Here is a 20362-nt window from a genome sequence, read left to right as displayed (position 1 = left end):
GATTTGGGTCAAAGTTGGCCCAAAGTGCCAAAATCTGCCCAGATTTGGGGCAAAAGAGGCCCCAAGAGCCAATCCATGTCCAGTATTGTCAAAAATTGGCCCCAAGAGACAACGAGTGCCCTGATTTTCGTCAAAACTGCAGCAGTGGGCCTAAACATGCCAAAGTTTAAGGCAAAAGTGGGCAAAAAGGGTCCAAGTGTGCCCAGATCTGAGACCACACAAGACCCAAGAGCCAACCAGTGCCCAGGTTTGGGTCAAATGTCAACCAAAGGGGCAAAGCGTGACCAGGTTTGGGTCAAAACTGCCCAAGCAGCCAACGAGTACAAAGATTTAAGGCAAATCTGGACCAAGAGGGTCAAAGTGGGACCAGATTTGGGACCAGACAGGTCACAAGAATCAACAAAGGGCCGGATTGGGGACAAAAGAGTCAAAACAGGGCAAAATATCCTGAGGTTTGCTGGAAAATTGACAATAAAGGGTAAAATATGCCCTCAATTTGCTGAAGAAGTGGTTGGGACAGGAAAAGCGTCGCCGGGCTCCGTCAGACGCGGCCAGAAAGGGGAAGAGGCACCCCCGGGGGATGGTCCCGCGGGAAAGACCCCCCCGGCCGCAGCGGGGCTGAGCCCCGCCACCTTTTTGGCACCGCCGGCACCACCGTGGGAGCAGCACCCCAACCATCACCCACGGTGACACAGAGCAGCACAAAATCCCCCCTGCCCCAGCGGCCACCGGCTGAGCTCGTCCCTCCCACGCCACAAAACGCCCCCAAAAAGAAAAACTCCCCCAGGTTTGCACCAGAAACGCCCAGACAAGGCAAGAGCATCCTCAGGTGTGGGGCAAAGCTGGACATGAAGGGTCAAAATGTGCCCAGATTTGGGACAAAATTGGCTCCAAGAGCAAAAACCTGCCAATCTGGAAGGCAAAGTTTTGAAAAAGGCAAAAGTGTTCCCAGATATGGGTCAAAATTGGCCCAACAAGCCAAAATGTGCCCGGATTTGGGACAAAATTTGACGCAAAGAGCCAACAAGTGCCACAATTTGGGTCAAAATATGACCTAGGAGGCAACCAGTGCTCAGACTTTGGCCAAAATTTGCCCAAAGAGCCAAAATGTGCCCCGGTTTGGGTCAACATAGACCCAAAGTGCCAACCAGGGCCCAGATTTGGTTCATAATAGGCCCAAAGTGTCAATCAGGGCCCAGATTTGGGTCAAACTATTCCCAGAGTGCCAACCAGGACCAAGATTTGGTTTAAAATAGTCCCTAAATGTCGATCGGAGCCCAGATTTGGGTCAAAGTACTCTGAAAATGCCAACCAGGGCCCCGGTTTAGGTCAAAATCGGCATAAAGTTCTAACCAGGGCTCAAATTAGTGTCAAAATAGGCCCAAAGTACAACCCTGGGCCCAGATTTGGGCCAAAATAGGCCCAAAGTGCCAACTAGGGCTCAAATTTGGGTCAAAATAGGCCCAAAGTGCAAACCTGGGCCAAGATTTGGGACAAAATAGGCCACAAGAGACAAAACATGCCCAGATTTGGGTCAAAATAGGCCATAAGTGCCAAAATCTGCCCAGATCTAGGTCAAAATAGGCCCCAAGTGCCAACCAGTGCCACAATTTAGACCAAAATAGGCCCAAAAAGTTCCAACCACGGCCCAGATTTGGGTCAAAATAGTCCCAGAGTGCCAACCAGGACCAGATTTGGGTCAAATAGACCCCAAGTGCCAACCAGGGCCCAGATTTGGGTCAAAATAGGCACAAAGTTTTACAAGGGCTTAAATTATTGTCAAAATAGGCCCAAAGTGCAAACCTGGGCCCAGATTTGGGCCAAAATCGGCCCCAAGAGACAACCAGTGCTTGGATCTGGGCCAAAATTGGACCAGTGTGCCAAATCATACCAAAGTTTAAGGCAAAACTGGCCAAATACTGTCCAAGTGTGCCCAGATCTGAGACCACACAAGACCCAAGAGCCAACCAGTGCCCAGGTTTGGGTCAAATGTCAACCAAAGGGGCAAAGTGCGACCAGGTTTGGGTCAAAACTGCCCAAGCAGCCAGCGAGTGGCAAGAGTTCAGCCAATCTGGACCAAGAGGGTCAACGTGGGACCACATCTGGGTCAGTACTGGCCCAAGTGTGACCAGATTTGGGTCAGTACTGGCCCAGCGTCCCCTGGGGAAGTTTCTCAGGGGGTTTGGGCTCCACGGGCACTTGGGTTCAGCACGAGTGTGTGGGTGCTGTGCAAGGGTGCTTGGGTGACGTGTAAGGCTGCTTGGGTGCTGTGCACCACCTCCAGGATCGGTGCCAGGGCACTTGGATGCCCTGTGAAGGTGCTTTGCAAGATTCCAGGCTCTTGGGTGCCGTGTGAAGGCTCTGGGCGCCGCGCAACGCGTGGCACCAAGGTCTGGAGTGCTGCCAGGCATCGCATCGCCGCCCGCCAGCTCCCATGGGTGATGACCGCAGTCACCCCCGGCATCGCAGTCAACGCTCTCAGTGCAGTCAACCGAGTCCATGTGGTCAATGCCGTCAACATCGTCAACCCAGTCAATGCCGTCAACCGAGTCAACTGCGTGCAGTCAGCTGAGTCAACGCTGTCAACGCAGTCGACGCAGTCAAGTGAGGCGATGCGGTCAACCCAGTCAACGGTGTCAACGCTGACAACGCAGTCAACCGAGTCAACGCAGTCAACGCGTCAACCAAGTCAATGCGGTCAACCGAGTCAACGCAGTCAACGCAGTCAACCGAGTCAATGCGGTCAACCGAGTCAATGCGGTCAACGTAGTCAATGCAGTCAACCGAGTCAACGCAGTCAACGCAGTCAACGTAGTCAACGCGGTCAACCGAGTCAACGCAGTCAACCAACTCAATGCGGTCAACCGAGTCAACGCAGTCAACGCAGTCAACCGAGTCAACGCAGTCAACCGAGTCAACGCAGTCAACCGAGTCAACGCGGTCAACCAACTCAATGCGGTCAACCAAGTCAACGCAGTCAACCGAGTCAACGCAGTCAACCGAGTCAACGCAGTCAACCAAGTCAACGCGGTCAACCAAGTCAACGCGGTCAACCGAGTCAACGCAGTCAACCAAGTCAACCAAGTCAACGCAGTCAACCGAGTCAACGCGGTCAACCGAGTCAACGCAGTCAACCAACTCAACGCGGTCAACCGAGTCAATGTGGTCAACGCAGTCAACGCAGCCAGTGCAGCCAGCGCAGCCAGCGCGGGGTTTTTTCCTGCCTGCTCATGGGTGCGGTGCCACCGTGAGCAGCTTTGGCGCAGTAGTAGGTGGCCGTGTCGCCGTCCCTGAGGCTGCTCATCTGCAGCGTGACCGTGCTCTGGCCGTTGTCCCTGGAGATGGTGAAGCGCCCCTTGACCGACGGCGCGTACTCGGTGTAGCCACCATCGCTGTAAATACTCGCGATGAACTCGAGCCCCTTCCCGGGCGCCTGCCGCACCCATCCCATGGTGACGCTGCCGAAGGCGAAGCCGGAGCCCTTGCAGACGAGGCGCAGGGACCCCCCGGGGGTCTGGAGACCCCCCCCGGACTCCACCAGCTGCACGGCCGCCCGCAGCCCTGGGGAAGGAAGAAGGGCAGGGTTGAGTCTCCCGCTCCCGGCGTGGCGCCCGCCCCTCCCCCACCCCCACCACCCCCGTCTCCGCGCCCGGGGAGCGGGTCAGGGCGTCCTACCTGGGAGGGCGGCCAGGAGGAGGAGGAGGCTGGTGGCCACGGGGACGCCCATGGTGAGGAGAAGCTGGGGGAGGTCGGGATGTGCCACCATGGGGGGCTCGGCGGCTCTTAAAGGCGCTGGGGGACGGTGATTTGCATGGGGGGGGGGCCCCTCCCCCCGGGTTTTAATTGCAAATCTCAAGCCGGGCCCTCGTTAACCATCATTAACCATCGGGGGGGTGATTTCTTTAATTACAAGCTCCGCCGGGCGCTCGTTAAGCCGTGGCGGGTCGGTTTCCTTAATTGCGAGCTCCGCTACGCGCCCGCCGCAGCCGTTGGCACCCAACCGCTTGATTTAATTAAACGCCATTAACGCCTCTGGATGTCTTTAATTATTTAATTGCGACGCTTACGGCTAATTATTTAATTGCCGTGCCCCCAGGGAATGAATCACTTGTTTATGGTTAATTATTTAATTGCAGTGTCTCTAGGGAATTAATTACCTGTTTATGATTAATTCTTTAATTGCCGTGCCCCTAGGGAATTAATCACCTGTTTGTGGTTAATTATTTAATTGCCGTGCCCCCAGGGAATTAATCACCTGTTTGTGATTAATTATTTAATTGCCGTGCCTCCAGGGAATTAATCACTTGTTTATGATTAATTCTTTAATTGTCAGGCCTCTAGGGAGTTTAATCGCAGGTGTGCCATTAATTATTTAATTGCGATGCCTCTAGGGAATTAATCGCTTGTTTACGGGGAATTATTTAATTGAGATGCCTCTATGGAAATAATTACTTGTTTATGCTTAATTATTTAATTGCAATGCCTTTAGGGAATTAATCACCTGTTTGTGATTGATTATTTAATTGCAGTGCCTCCAGGGAATTAATTACTTGTTTGTGATTAATTACTTAATTGCAGTGCCTCCAGGGAATTAATCACTTGTTTGTGATTAATTATTTAATTGCAGTGCCTCCAGGGAATTAATCACTTGTTTGTGATTAGTTATTTAATTGCAGTGCCTCTAGAGAATTAATTACTTGTTTATGATTAATTCTTTAATTGCAATGCCTCTAGGGAATTAATCACCTGTTTGTGATTAATTATTTAATTGCCGTGCCTCTAGGGAATTAATCACTTGTTTATGGTTAATTATTTAATTGAGATCCCTCTAGGGAATTAATTACTTGTTTATGATTAATTCTTTAATTGTCAGGCCTCTAGGCAATTTAATCGCAGATGCACAATTAATTCTTTAATTGCCGTGCCTCTAGGGAATTAATCACTTGTTTATGATTAATTCTTTAATTGAGATGCCTCTAGGGAATTAATCACTTGTTTACTATTAATTATTTCATTGTGATGCCTCCAGGCAATTAATCACTTGTTTAAGGTTAATTATTTAATTGCAGTGCCTCTAGGGAATTAATCACTTGTTTGTGGTTAATTATTTAATTGCAATGTCTCTAGGGAATTAATTACTCGTTTATGATTAATTCTTTAATTGCAACACCTCTAGGAAATTTAATCGCAGATGTACCAGTAATTATTTAATTGAGATGTCTCTAATGAATTAATCACTTGTTTATGATTAATTCTTTAATTGTCAGGCCTCTAGGCAATTTAATCGCAGATGCACAATTAATTATTTAATTGCCGTGCCTCTAGGGAATTAATCACTTGTTTATGATTAATTCTTTAATTGTCAGGCCTCAAGGGAATTTAATCACAGGTGTACCATTAATTATTTAATTGAGATGCCTCTATGGAATTAATTACTTGTTTATGCTTAATTATTTAATTGCAGTGCCTCTAGGTTATTAATCACTTGTTTATGGCAAATGATTTAATTGCAGTGGCTCTAGGGAATTAATTGCAGATGTACCAGTAATTATTTAATTGCAATGCCTCCAGGGAATTAATCACTTGTTTATGATTAATTATTTAATTGAGATGCCTCTAGGGAATTAATAACTGGTTTATGGTTAATTATTTAATTGCAGTGCCTCTAGGTTATTAATCACTTGTTTATGGCAAATTATTTAATTGCAGTGCCTCTAGGGAATTAATTGCAGATGTACCAGTAATTATTTAATTGATGCCTCCAGGGAATTAATCGCTTGTTTACTATTAATTATTTCATTGTGATGCCTCCAGGCAATTAATCACTTGTTTATGGCCAATTATTTAATTGCCGTGCTTCTAGGATTTAATCACTTGTTTATGATTAATTCTTTAATTGCCGTGCCTCTAGGGAATTAATCACTTGTTTGTGATTAATTCTTTAATTGCCGTGCCTCTAGGGAATTAATCACAGGTGTATTATTATTTATTTTATTGTGATGCCTCTAGGGAATTAATCACGGATGTACCATTAATTATTTAATTGCCCTGCCTCTAGGCAATTAATCACTTGTTTATGATTAATTATTTAATTGCCATGCCTCTAGGGAATTAATCACTTGTTTATGGGTAATTATTTAATTGAGATGCCTCTAGGGAATTAATTGCAGATGAACCATTAATTATTTAATTGCAGTGCCTCTAGGGAATTAATCACTTGTTTATGGCAAATTATTTAATTGCCATGCCTCTAGGGAATTAATCGCAGGTGTACCATTAATTATTTAATTGCAGCTCCTCTAGGGAATTAATCACTTGTTTATGATTAATTCTTTAATTGCCATGCCTCTAGGGAATTAACCGCAGGTGTGCCATTAATTATTTAATTGCGACGCCTCTAGGGAATTAATTGCTGCTGCGCGTCGAATTTGTTCATTGCGCCCTCTGCAGCGCGCCCTCATGATTTATTGACGGCCAATTAATTAATTGCAAGCTCTGCAGAGCCCTGATTAATTATTTACGCTGGATTCTTTAATTGCAAGCTCTGCAGATCCCTGATCACTCATTTGCACTGAATTAATTAATTGCAACCTCTGCAGATCCTTGATCACTCGCTTTACAACGAATTAATTAATTGCAAGCTCTGCATTGCCCTGATTAATTATGTACACTGAATTAATTATTTGCAACCTCTGTAGATCCCTGATCACTTCTTTACACCCAATTAATTAGTTGCAAGCTCCGCAGAGGTCTGATCACTCGTTAACGCCAAATTAATTAATTGCGAGCTCTGCAGACCCTCGATCACTTGCTTTACAACGCATTAATTAATCGCAACCTTTGCAGATCCCTGATTAATTATTTACACTGAATTAATTAAACGCAGTCCCTGCAGATCCCTGATCATTTTAATTGCGCTGAGTTAATTAATCGCAAGCTCTGCAGTGCCTTGATTAATTATTTCGGCTGAATTAATTAACTGCAAGCCCGGCAGATCCCTGGTTAATTATTTACACTGAATTCTTTAATTGCGAGCTCTGCAGCCCGTATTAATTATTCACACTGGATTAATTAATCGCAAGCTCTCTCAGGCGCTGATCGCTGCGGGCTTAATTACTTAATTACCCCCCCCGATGACGTCATCAGCATTGTTCTGGGGTGGGAGCCAGGAAATGGGGGAGGGGTGGCTCTCCCGCCCCTCCCCCACCGCCGCCACCCCCCTCCCCCCCGCCCTGGCGCCAGGAGTTTGGGGGGAAATGCTGGGATTTGGGGAAAAACGCTGGGATTTGGGGATGCAGGGCAGGGATGCGTGGGCTCAGGGCAAGGATTTGGGGGAAAATAATGGGATTTGGGGAAAAACGCTGGGATTTGGGGATGCAGGGCAGGGATGCGTGGGCTCAGGGCAAGGATTTGGGGGAAAATAATGGGATTTGGGGAAAATACTGGGATTTGGGGATGCAGGGCAGGGATGCGTGGGCTCAGGGCAAGGATTTGGGGGAAAATAATGGGATTTGGGGAAAAACGCTGGGATTTGGGGATGCAGGGCAGGGATGTGTGGTCTCAGGGCAAGGATTTGGGGGAAAATAATGGGATTTGGGGAAAAACACTGGGATTTTGGGATGCAGGGCAGGGATGCCTGGGCTCAGGGCAAGGATTTGGGGGAAAATAATGGGATTTGGGGAAAAACGCTGGGATTTGGGGATGCAGGGCAGGGATGCGTGGGCTCAGGGCAAGGATTTGGGGGAAAATAATGGGATTTGGGGAAAATACTGGGATTTTGGGGTGCTGGGAAAGGATGTGTGCGCTCAGGGCAAGGATTTGGGGGAAAATAATGGGATTTGGGGAAAATACTGGGATTTGGGGATGCAGGGCAGGGATGCCTGTGCTCAGGGCAAGGATTTGGGGGGAAATAATGGGATTTGCGTAAAATACTGGAATTTTGGGATGCTGGGAAAGGATCGTGATGGTTCAGGGCAAGGATTTGGGGGAAGATGCTGGGATTTTTGGAAAATACGGGGATTTGGGGGAAAACGATGGGATTTTGGGATGCAGGGCAGGGATGCCTGGGCTCAGGGCAAGGATTTGGGGGAAAATACCGGGATTTTGGGCAAATACTGTGCTCAGCGCAAGGATTTGGGGGAAAATACGGGGATTTTGGGATGCAGGGCAGGGATGCCTGGGCTCAGGGCAAGGATTTGAGGGAAGACACTGGGATTTTGGGAAAATACTGGGCTCAGGGCAAGGATTTGGGGGAAAATAATGGGATTTGGGGAAAACACTGGGATTTTGGAATGCTGGGAAAGGATGTTTGCGCTCAGGGCAAGGATTTGGGGGATAATACTGGGATTTTGGGAAAAAACTGGGATTTTGGGATGCAGGGCAGGGATGCCTGTGCTCAGGGCAAGGATTTGGGGGGAAATAATGGGATTTGCGTAAAATACTGGAATTTTGGGATGCTGGGAAAGGATGTTGATGGTCAGGGCAAGGATTTGGGGGAAGATGCTAGGATTTTGGGAAAAGATGGGGATTTGGGGGAAAACGATGGGATTTTGGGATGCAGGGCAGGGATGCCTGGGCTCAGGGCAAGGATTTGGGGGAAAATAATGGGATTTTGGGCAAATACTGGGATTTGGGGATGCAGGGCAGGGATACCTGTGCTCAGGGCAAGGATTTGGGGGAAGATGCTGGTATTTTGGGAAAATACGGGGATTTTGGGGTGCCTGGGCCAAGATGCCTGGGCTCAGTGCACGATTTGGGGGAAAATGCTGGGATTTTAGGATGCAGGCAGGGATGCCTGGGCTCAGTGCACGATTTGGGGGAAGACACTGGGATTTTGGGCAAATACCGTGCTCAGCGCAAGGATTTGGGGGAAAATACGGGGAATTTGGGGTGCCTGGCCCCGGTGCAAAGGTGCCTGCAGCCCATGGTGGATGCCGGAGCTGCCGGACCTGCATCCAGACGGCCTTGCTGAAATGTCACAAGGGAATAATTTGGGCGAAAACCTGCAGAATTTGGGATCTACAAAACACCTTGTGCTTGGTGCAACGCTCCCGGGTCGCTGGGAGAGGCGGCTCCTGGTGCCAGGGCATGGGGGAGGTGCTGGGACGCGGCAACAGGGTTGGTACCACCAGCAGCACCATCACGTTTGGCGCAGCAGTAGGTGGCCGTGTCGTCGTCCCTGAGGCTGCTCATCTGCAGCGTGACCGTGCTCTGGCCGCTGTCCCTGGAGATGGTGAAGCGCCCCTTGACCGACGGCGCGTACCTGGTGCCACCATTATTCCAAATACTCGCGACGTACTCGAGCCCCTTCCCGGGCGCCTGCCGCACCCACTCCATGCCGAAGCTGCCGAAGGCGAAGCCGGAGCCCTTGCAGACGAGGCGCAGGGACCCCCCGGGGGTCTGGAGACCCCCCCCCAGACTCCACCAGCTGTAGACCCTCACCCAGAACATTCCACCAAGCCCAGACCCTGCTGAGGCCTCCAGAGTCACCGTCCACAGCTCCGGAATGTTCTGGGTGCGGCAGGCGCCCGGGAAGGGGCTCGTCGCGAGTATCACCGACAGTGGTGGTTGGAGCAGCTACGCGCCGTCGGTCAAGGGGCGCTTCACCGTCTCCAGGGACAGCGGCCAGAGCACGGTCACGCTGCAGATGAGCAGCCTCAGGGACGACGACACGGCCACCTACTACTGCGCCAAAGAAGGTGGTGCTGGTGGTGGTTGGGGCACGTTGGTTCCAAAGGAACGAGTTTTGGGGCGAAAACCCGGACCCTTGGGCGAAGCCTGGAGCTGTGGGACACAACCAGTTGGGACCTGGGGCAGAGGTGGAGGCTGGGCGCAACGAGTCACCGTCTGGGGCCAGAGCGAGTGAGGTTTGGGGCAGGAATGGGTGAGGCTGGATGGGGACGTGTGAGACGTGGTGCGCGTGGTCACGTTTGGGGTAAACTGCTGAGGTTTGGGGCTGGTGGTCAGTGGTTGGTGGAAATGGTCAAGGCTTGGTGGAGAAGGTGAAGCTTTGGGGCAACTAGTTGAGTTGCGGGCCCAATGGCCAAGGTTTGGGGACAATGGCCAAGGTTTGGGGCATGTGGCCAAATTTTGGTGGAGGTCTGACCCGCTCCCCGGGCACGGAGACAGGGGTGGTGGGGGTGGGGGCGGGGCGGGCGCCACGCCGGGAGCGGGAGACTCAACCCTGCCCTTCTTCCTTCCCCAGGGCTGCGGGCGGCCGTGCAGCTGGTGGAGTCCGGGGGGGGTCTCCAGACCCCCGGGGGGTCCCTGCGCCTCGTCTGCAAGGGCTCCGGCTTCGCCTTCGGCAGCTTCGGCATGGAGTGGGTGCGGCAGGCGCCCGGGAAGGGGCTCGAGTACGTCGCGGGTATTAGCAGCAGTGGTCGCCACACCTACTACGCGCCGTCGGTCAAGGGGCGCTTCACCATCTCCAGGGACAGCGGCCAGAGCACGGTCACGCTGCAGATGAGCAGCCTCTGGGACGACGACACGGCCACCTACTGCTGCGCCAGAGGCGCTGACGATGATGCTGATGGTATCGTCCCGCCGGACCCCAGCCCGGGCCCCCCAGTTTGGTACCCCCAGGTCCTTGGCCCAACCTCAACCGTGGGCCCCAAAGCTTGGCCTGATCCACCAAACCTTGGTCATGTCCACCAACCCTTCAACTTTGGTCCAAAAACTCAACCAGTTGTCCCGAACCTTGACCATTTCCACCCAACCGCACCTGGTTGTGCCCCAAAGCTTGGCCTTCTCCACCAAACCCTGACCACGTCCACCAAACATTGACCGTTGGTCCCAAAACTCAACCATTTGCCGTGAAACTTGACCATTTCCACCCAAGCTCATCTGATTTTGACCCAAACCTTGACCTTCTCCACCAAGCCTTGACCATTTCCACCAACCACTGACCACCAGCCCCAAACCTCAGCAGTTTACCCCAAACGTGACCACGCGCACCACGTCTCACACGTCCCCATCCAGCCTCACCCATTCCTGCCCCAAACCTCACTCGCTCTGGCCCCAGACGGTGACTCGTTGCGCCCAGCCTCCACCTCTGCCCCAGGTCCCAACTGGTTGTGTCCCACGTCCCCAGGCTTCGCCCAAGGGTCCGGGTTTTTGCCCCAAAACTCATTCCTTTGGAACCAACGTGCCCCAACCACCACCAGCACCACCTTCTTTGGCGCAGTAGTAGGTGGCCGTGTCGTCGTCCCTGAGGCTGCTCATCTGCAGCGTGACCGTGCTCTGGCCGTTGTCCCTGGAGATGGTGAAGCGCCCCTTGACCGACGGCGCGTACTCGGTGTAGCCACCATCGCTGCTAATCCTCGCGACGAACTCGAGCCCCTTCCCGGGCGCCTGCCGCACCCAGATCATGCCGACGCTGCCGAAGGCGAAGCCGGAGCCCTTGCAGACGAGCTGTAGGCCCTCACCCAGAACATTCCACCAAGCCCAGACCCCGGTGAGGGCTCAGGTGTCACCTTCAGCAGCCACGGAATGTTCTGGGTGCGGCAGGCGCCCGGGAAGGGGCTCGAGTTCGTCGCGGGTATTTACAGCAGTGGTGGCACCACCAGGTACGCGCCGTCGGTCAAGGGGCGCTTCACCATCTCCAGGGACAGCGGCCAGAGCACGGTCACGCTGCAGATGAGCAGCCTCAGGGACGACGACACGGCCACCTACTGCTGCGCCAAAGATGCTTATGGTGGTGGTGGCCGTGACGGCGGCGCGGAGCCCCGACCCCCCTACGCCGCGTCCCCGAACCTGCCCCAACCTCCTGCACCCGGCCCCGACCCTCGGGCCAAGGCGCCGCCTCTTGGCCCCAACCTCGACCGCTGGCCGCAAAGCTGGGCCTGATCCACCAAACCTTGGCCATGGCCACCGACCTCAACCGTTGCCCCAAACCTCGGCCACTGGCCCCAAACGCCAACTGTTTCCCGTGAGCCGTGACCGTCTCCACCAGTCCTTGGCCATTGCGTCCAAGCCTCAACCGCCGGCCCCAAACCTCGGCCATTTCCTCTGGACCACATCTAGTTTGGCCCCAACGCTTGGCATTCTCCACCCAACCTTGACCCAGTCCAACAAAACCTTGGCCACTGGTCCCACAGCTCCACCAGTTGCCCCGAACCTTGACCATTTGCCCGTAACCTTGCCAATTTGCCCAAAACCTTGATGATTTACCCCAAATCTCAACCGTTTGAGCCAAACCTTGACCATTTGCCCCGAACGTTGACCATGTCCACCAAACTTTGACCGTTTGCCCAAAACCTTAACCATTTACCCAAAATCTTGACCATTTACCCCAAACCTCACCAGTTTCCCTCAAATCTTGACCATTTGCCCCATACCTTGATGGTTTGCCCCAAACCTTGACCATCTGCCCAAAAATCTTGACCATTTCCACCAAACTGTGACTATTTGCCCAAAACCTTGAGCATTTGCCCCCAATCTCGACCATTTCCACCAAATCTCGACCATTTGCCCCAAAACTTGCCCATTTGCCCAAAACCTTGATGATTTGCCCCAAATCTCAACCATTTGCCCCAAATCTCGACCATCTACCCCAAACCTCAACTCTTTCCCTCAACCTTGACCATTTGCCCCAAATCTCGACCGTTTGCCCATAACTTGCCCTTTTGCCCAAAACCTTGATGATTTGCCCCAAACCTTGACCATTTGCTCTACATCTCGACCATTTGCCCCAAACCTTGACCGTACGCCCAAAACATTGACCATTTGCCCCAAATCTCGACCGTCTGCCCCAAAACCTTGACCATTTACCCCAAACCTCAGCTGTTCCCCTCAAACCTTGCCCGTTTGCCCAAAACCTTGACGATTTGCCCCAAACCTCGCCCATTTGCCCCCAGCCTTGCCCATTTGCCCAAAACCTTGACGATTTGCCCCAAACCTCACCCGCTGGCCCCCAGCCTTGCCCGTTTCCCCCCACCCGCACCTGCTTTTGCCCCAGACCGTGACCATTCCCCCCTCCCAGCACCGTCCCCGTGCCCTGAGCCTGGATCCCCGCCGGGCACCCAGCCCCCGCCCTCGTGCGCTTCATGATTAACCTTAATTAAGAGGGGACGGGGGAAGGGGGTGCCATTTAATTATTAGCCCTAATACACGTAATTAGTGGCTCGAACGAGCTAATTATGGGCTGTAATTTTGAGCGCCGGGGACTGAATTCGGTTTATAGCCCCGGAACGCTTAATTATTAGCAACAATAGAGTTAATTTTTTTTTTAGCGCTAATTAAAAGGAGCAGGGTGATAGATTTAATTGTGCGCTGACATCCAGGTGCCGGGGGGGGGGGGGGGGAGGGTCGGACCCGGCGGCCACGCCCCCCCGCCGGGGGGTTCGGGACCACCCCTGGGTATTTTGGGCGCCGGCAGCTGCGCGGGGGGGCTGGGCACCGGGGGGTGGGGGAGGGGAGCGGGGGAGGGGGGGCGGCGGCGGCGGCACCTGCGCGCCCGAAATACCCCGCGGGGTGACGGGAGCAGCGGGTCGCGCCGCGCGGGGGGGGGGGGTGGGGGGGGTGTTTTTTATGGATTTTATTCATTTCACCCATTTTCAGCGTTTACAGGTTGCGATGTTTCCCGTTATGATTTTCGGTGATTATTTGCGATTATCATTTTTCATTGTTGCTTACATTTTCGATAATTATTTTCTGTTTCATTTTCTATTCTTATCTTCTTATTTTCCATTCTTATTTTCCATTCTTATTTTCCATTCTTTTCTTTATCACCATTTTTTATTATTTTATTTTATTTAGCACCCTCTATTCTTATTTTCCATTCTTAATTTCTTTCCTATCACTATTTTTTATCACATTATTTTATTTAGCATCTTCTGTTCTCATTTCCCGTTATTATTTTCTTTTCTATCACCGTTTTTGATTATTTTATTTTATTTTATTTAGCATCTTCTATTCTTATTTTCCATTCTTTTCTTTCTTAACACCATTTTTTATTATTTTACTTTATTTACTAACTTCTATTTTTATTTTCCATTCTTATTTTCTTTTCCATCACTATTTTTTGTCATATTATTTTATTTTATTTACTATCTCCTATTCTCATTTCCTGTTATTTTTTTTCTATCACCGTTTTTTATTATTTTATTTTATTTAGTATCTTCTATTCTCATTTCCCATTCTTATTACCTTTTCTATCACCATTTTTTATTATAGTATTTTATTTAGTACCTTCTCTTCTTATTTTCCATTATTTTATTTTCTATCATCATTTTTTCTTATTTTATTTAGTACCTTCTATTCTTATTTTCCATTATTATTTTCCTTTCTACCACCATTTTTATTACATTCTATTATTTAGTACCTTCTATTCCTGTTTTCCGTTCTTATTTTCTGTTCTATCGCTATTTTTTATTTATTTTATTTTAATTTATTTTGTTCCGTTTAGTACTTAACCTTTATTATTATTTTATGGGGAACACTCGCAGTTTCGTTGCAACTTTCAGTGTCTCGTTAGAAATGTGGGATGGGGGTGGCGGAGAGGAAGAGGAGGGAGAAGGAGAAGAAGGAGAAGGAGCAGGAGAAGGAGGAGAAGGAGCAGGAGAAGAAAAGGAGGAAGAAGAAGAAGAAGGAGAAGGAGAAAAAGAAGAAGAAGGAGAAGAAGACCAAGAAGAAGAAGAAGACGACCAAGAAGGAGAAGACATGAGTGCTTCCACCACCACCCCTTTCGTTTGGGGCCAAAGCGACTGATGGTTTGGGGCCAACGGTCGGGGCTCGGCGCCGGAGTTGGGGCAACGACCATCACGTTTGGCGCAGCAGTAGGTGGCCGTGTCGTCGTCCCTGAGGCTGCTCATCTGCAGCGTGACCGTGCTCTGGCCGCTGTCCCTGGAGATGGTGAAGCGCCCCTTGACTGACGGCGCGTACCTGGTGGTGCCACCACCGCTGTTGATACCCGCGACGAGCTCGAGCCCCTTCCCGGGTGCCTGCCGCACCCAGAACATTCCGTCGCTGCCGACGGTGACGCTGGAGGCCTGAGCAGGGTCCGGGCTCCATGTCTGCACACGCCGCGTCACCACCGCCGTCCCACCACCCTCCTCCTCCTCCTGGCCGCCCTCCCAGGTAGGACGCCCTGACCCGCTCCCCGGGCGCGGAGACGGGGGTGGTGGGGGTGGGGGAGGGGCGGGCGCCACGCCGGGAGCGGGAGACTCAACCCTGCCCTTCTTCCTTCCCCAGGGCTGCGGGCGGCCGTGCAGCTGGTGGAGTCCGGGGGGGGTCTCCAGACCCCCGGGGGGTCCCTGCGCCTCGTCTGCAAGGGCTCCGGCTTCGCCTTCGGCAGCTTCGGCATGGAGTGGGTGCGGCAGGCGCCCGGGAAGGGGCTCGAGTACGTCGCGGGTATGAGCAGCAGTGGTCGCCACACCTACTACGCGCCGTCGGTCAAGGGGCGCTTCACCATCTCCAGGGACAACGGCCAGAGCACGGTCACGCTGCAGATGAGCAGCCTCTGGGACGACGACACGGCCACCTACTACTGCGCCAGAGGCGCTGACGATGATGCTGATGGTATCGTCCCGCCGGACCCCAGCCCGGGCCCCCCAGTTTGGTACCCCCAGGTCCTTGGCCCAACCTCAACCGTGGGCCCCAAACCTTGGTCGTGTCCAACCAAACCTTCGTCTTTGGTCCAAAAACTCAACCAGTTGTCCCGAACCTTGACCATTTCCACCCAACCGCATCTGGTTGTGCCCCAAAGCTTGGCCTTCTCCACCAAACCCTGACCACGTCCACCAAACATTGACCGTTGGTCCCAAAACTCAGCCATTTGCCGTGAAACTTGACCATTTCCACCCAAGCTCATCTGATTTTGACCCAAACCTTGACCTTCTCCACCAAGCCTTGACCATTTCCACCAACCATTGACCACCAGCCCCAAACCTCAGCAGTTTACCCCAAACGTGACCACGCGCACCACGTCTCACACGTCCCCATCCAGCCTCACCCATTCCTGCCCCAAACCTCACTCGCTCTGGCCCCAGACGGTGACTCGTTGCGCCCAGCCTCCACCTCTGCCCCAGGTCCCAACTGGTTGTGTCCCACATCTCCAGGCTTCGCCCAAGGGTCCGGTTTTTTGCCCCAAAACTCGTTCCTTTGGAACCAACGTGCCCCAACCACCACCAGCATCAGCATCTTTGGCGCAGTAGTAGGTGGCCGTGTCGTCGTCCCTGAGGCTGCTCATCTGCAGCGTGACCGTGCTCTGGCCGCTGTCCCTGGAGATGGTGAAGCGCCCCTTGACCGACGGCGCGTACTCGGTGTAGCCACCATCGCTGCTAATCCTCGCAACGAACTCGAGCCCCTTCCCGGGCGCCTGCCGCACCCAGTTCATGCCGACGCTGCCGAAGGTGAAGCCGGAGCCCTTGCAGACGAGCTGCAGGCCCTCACCCAGAACATTCCACCAAGCCCAGACCCCGGTGAGGGCTCAGGTGTCACCTTCAGCAGCCACGGAATGTTCTGGGTGCGGCAGGCGCCCGGGAAGGGGCTCGAGTTCGTCGCGGGTATTTACAGCAGTGGTGGCACCACCAGGTACGCGCCGTCGGTCAAGGGGCGCTTCACCATCTCCAGGGACAGCGGCCAGAGCACGGTCACGCTGCAGATGAGCAGCCTCAGGGACGACGACACGGCCACCTACTGCTGCGCCAAAGATGCTCGTGGTGGCGCTGGCCGTGACGGCGGCGCGGAGCCCCGACCCCCCTACGCTGCGTCCCCGAACCTGCCCCAACCTCCTGCACCCGGCCCCGACCCTCGGGCCAAGGCGCCGCCTCTTGGCCCCAACCTCGACCGCTGGCCGCAAAGCTGGGCCTGATCCACCAAACCTTGGCCATGGCCACCGACCTCAACCGTTGCCCCAAACCTCGACCACTGGCCCCCGACCTCGGCCACTGGCCTCGGACCTCCACCGTTTTCCAGGACCCTTGACCATTCCCGCCAAACCTCATCCGGTTTTGCCCAAGCCTTGACCGTTTCCACCAGGCCTCGACCCTTTACCGCTAACCTCAACCGTCATCGTGCCAATTCCCGACCGTTTGCCGCAAGCTCCCACCGGTTCTGCCCCAAACTTCATCCACTTGCCCCAAACCTCGTCCATTTGCCCCAAATATCAAGGGTTTTGCACCAGATCTCACCCGGTTTCACTCCCAGGCCACCCTAAACGAGGGCTAATAATTAGGCCTGTTGGGGCTGATTAATTTAGGGTGGCAATCCCCAACAGGCCTAATTATTAGCCCTCGTTTAGGGTGGCTGGGGGGGTGGGTGTGTGTGAAATTAATTATCAGCCCCAACAGGCCTAATTATTAGCCCTCATTTAGGGTGGCCTGGGGGTGAATTTAATTACCAGCCCCAACAAGCCTAATTATTAGCCCTCATTTAGGGAGGCCTGGGGGTGAATTTAATTACAGGCACTAACAGGCCTAATTATTAGCCATAATTTATGGTGGCCTGGAAGTGAATTTAATTACAGGCGCTAACAGGACTAATTATTAGCCATAATTTATGGGGACTGGGGTGTGTGTCTGTGTGAAATTAATTACAATCCCAACAGGCCTAATTATTAGCCCTCATTTAGGGTGGCTGGGGGTGAATTTAATTACAATCCCCAACAGGCCTAATAATTAGCCCTCATTTAGGGTGGCTGGGGGTGAATTTAATTACAATCCCCAACAGGCCTAATTATTCGCCCTCATTTAGGGTGGCTGGGGTGTGTGTGTGAAATTAATTACATATCCCTAACAGGCCTAATTATTAGCCCTCATTTAGGGTGGCTGGGGGAGTGGGCGTTTGTGAAATTAATTACAAGCCCCAACAAGCCTAATTATTAGCCCTCATTTAGGGTGGCTGGCGGTGAATTTAATTACCAGCCCCAACAGGCCTAATTATTAGCCATAATTTATGGTGGCCTGGGGGTGAATTTAATTACAGGCGCTAACAGGACTAATTATTAGCCATAATTTATGGTGACTGGGGGTGTGCGTCTGTGTGAAATTAATTACAATCCCAACAGGCCTAATTATTAGCCCTCATTTAGCGTGGCTGGGGGTATGTGAAATTAATTATGAGCCCCAACAGGCCTAATTATTAGCCCTCATTTAGGGTGGCTGGGGGTGAATTTAATTATGAGCCCCAACAGGCCTAATTATTAGCCCTCATTTAGGGTGGCCGGGGGAGTGGGCGTTTGTGAAATTAATTACAAGCCCCAACAAGCCTAATTATTAGCCCTCATTTAGGGTGGCTGGGGGTGAATTTAATTATGAGCCCCAACAGGCCTAATTATTAGCCCTCATTTAGGGTGGCTGGGGGGGTGGGTGTTTGTGAAATTAATTATCAGCCCCAACAGGCCTAATTATTCGCCCTCATTTAGGGTGGCCTGGGAGTGAAATTAATTACATATCCCAAACAGGCCTAATTATTGGGCCTCATTTAGTGTGGCTGGGGGGGTGGGTGTTTGTGAAATTAATTATCAGCCCCAACAGGCCTAATTATTCGCCCTCATTTAGGGTGGCTGGGGTGTGTGTGTGAAATTAATTACATATCCCTAACAGGCCTAATTAGTAGCCCTCATTTAGGGTGGCTGGGGGAGTGGGTGTTTGTGGATTTAATTACAAGCCCCAACAAGCCTAATTATTAGCCCTCATTTAGGGTGGCTGGGGGTGAATTTAATTACCAGCCCCAACAGGCCTAATTATTAGCCATAATTTAGGGTGGCCTGGAAGTGAATTTAATTACAGGCGCTAACAGGCCTAATTATTAGCCATAATTTATGGGGACTGGGGGTGTGCGTCTGTGTGAAATTAATTACAATCCCAACAGGCCTAATTATTAGCCCTCATTTAGGGTGGCCTGGGGGTGAATTTAATTATCAGCCCCAACAGGCCTAATTATTAGCCCTCATTTAGGGTGGCTGGGGGGGTGGGTGTTTGTGAAATTAATTATCAGCCCCAACAGGCCTAATTATTAGCCCTCATTTAGCATGGCTGGGTGTGTGTGAAATTAATTATCAGCCCCATCAGGCCTAATTACTAACCTTCATTTAGGGTGGCCTGGGAGTGAATTATATTACATATCCCAAACAGGCCTAATTATTAGCCCTCGTTTAGGGTGGCTGGGGGGGTGGGTGTTTGTGAAATTAATTATCAGCCCCAACAGGCCTAATTATTAGCCCTAATATACTTAAGCGTTAACGCTCATGGGCCTGATTATTTGCCATAAAGCTGGAGGCATGGGAAATAAATGTAATTATTGGTGCTAACACCCTTAGTTATTAACACTCATGGGCCTGATTATTACCTGCAGTGCTGGCGGGATGGAGAATAAATCTAATTATGAGCCCAAAGGACTTAATTATCAGCCCTCATTTAGGCAGGACGGCAGGTGAATGGAGCTGTGAGGCCTCAGAGAGTGAATTATCAGCCCCAACGGGCCGAATTAACTGCTTGTGTCCCACGTCCCCAGGCTTCGCCCAAGGCTCCGGGTGTTTGCCCCAAAACTCGTTGATTTGCGGCCAACGTGCCCCAGCCACCAGCAGCACCATCACGTTTGGCGCAGCAGTAGGTGGCCGTGTCGCCGTCCCTGAGGCTGCTCATCTGCAGCGTGACCGTGCTCTGGCCGTTGTCCCTGGAGATGGTGAAGCGCCCCTTGACCGACGGCGCGTACCAGGTGCTGCCACCACTGCTGTAAATACCCGCGACGAACTCGAGCCCCTTCCCGGGCGCCTGCCGCACCCATCCCATGCCGAAGCTGCCGAAGTCGAAGCCGGAGCCCTTGCAGACGAGGCGCAGGGACCCCCCGGGGGTCTGGAGACCCCCCCCGGACTCCACCAGCTGTAGACCCTCACCCAGAACATTCCACCAAGCCCAGACCCTGCTGAGGCCTCCAGAGTCACCGTCCGCAGCTCCGGAATGTTCTGGGTGCGGCAGGCACCCGGGAAGGGGCTCGAGCTCGTCGCGGTTATCAACAATGATGGTGGCTACACCGAGTACGCGCCGTCGGTCAAGGGGCGCTTCACCATCTCCAGGGACAGCGGCCTGAGCACGGTCACGCTGCAGATGAGCAGCCTCAGGGACGACGACACGGCCACCTACTGCTGCGCCAAACGTGATGGTCGTTGCCCCAACTCCGGCGCCGAGCCCCGACCGTTGGCCCCAAACCATCAGTCGCTTTGGCCCCAAACGAAAGGGGTGGTGGTGGAAGCACTCAAGTCTTCTCCTTCTTGGTCGTCTTCTCCTTCTTCTTGGTCTTCTTCTCCTTCTTCTTCTTCTTCTCCTTCTCCTTCTTCTTCTTCCTCCTCTTCTTCTCCTGCTCCTTCTCCTCCTTCTCCTGCTCCTTCTCCTCCTTCTCCTTCTCCCTCCTCTTCCTCTCCGCC

The 20362-nt window shown here is 52.3% G+C and overlaps 3 gene segments (V, D, J or C); 1 reads left to right on the top strand and 2 right to left on the bottom strand.

Annotated features, from left to right (window-relative positions):
* Positions 1–10076: 10076 nt before the first annotated feature.
* On the top strand, positions 10077–10782 carry LOC119142170. The segment is given in 2 exon segments: positions 10077–10098; positions 10205–10782. Coding segments are annotated over 2 exon segments (600 nt in total).
* A 342-nt stretch (positions 10783–11124) lies between these two features.
* On the bottom strand, positions 11125–12001 carry LOC119142168. The segment is given in 2 exon segments: positions 11125–11418; positions 11939–12001. Coding segments are annotated over 2 exon segments (357 nt in total).
* Positions 12002–15967: 3966 nt separating this feature from the next.
* Positions 15968–16402, bottom strand: LOC119142167 (the record flags this gene model as incomplete). The annotated part of the segment is given in 1 exon segment: positions 15968–16402. A coding segment is annotated over 1 exon segment (435 nt), but the record flags the coding sequence as incomplete, so codon positions are not given.
* Between the last annotated feature and the right edge of the window lie 3960 nt (positions 16403–20362).

Source organism: Falco rusticolus, unplaced genomic scaffold (genome assembly GCF_015220075.1).
Source record: "Falco rusticolus isolate bFalRus1 unplaced genomic scaffold, bFalRus1.pri scaffold_76_arrow_ctg1, whole genome shotgun sequence".
Classification (NCBI taxonomy): domain Eukaryota; kingdom Metazoa; phylum Chordata; class Aves; order Falconiformes; family Falconidae; genus Falco; species Falco rusticolus.
The sequence above is the reverse complement of the archived record's forward strand: the minus strand, read 5'-3'. Positions and strand labels throughout refer to the sequence as shown.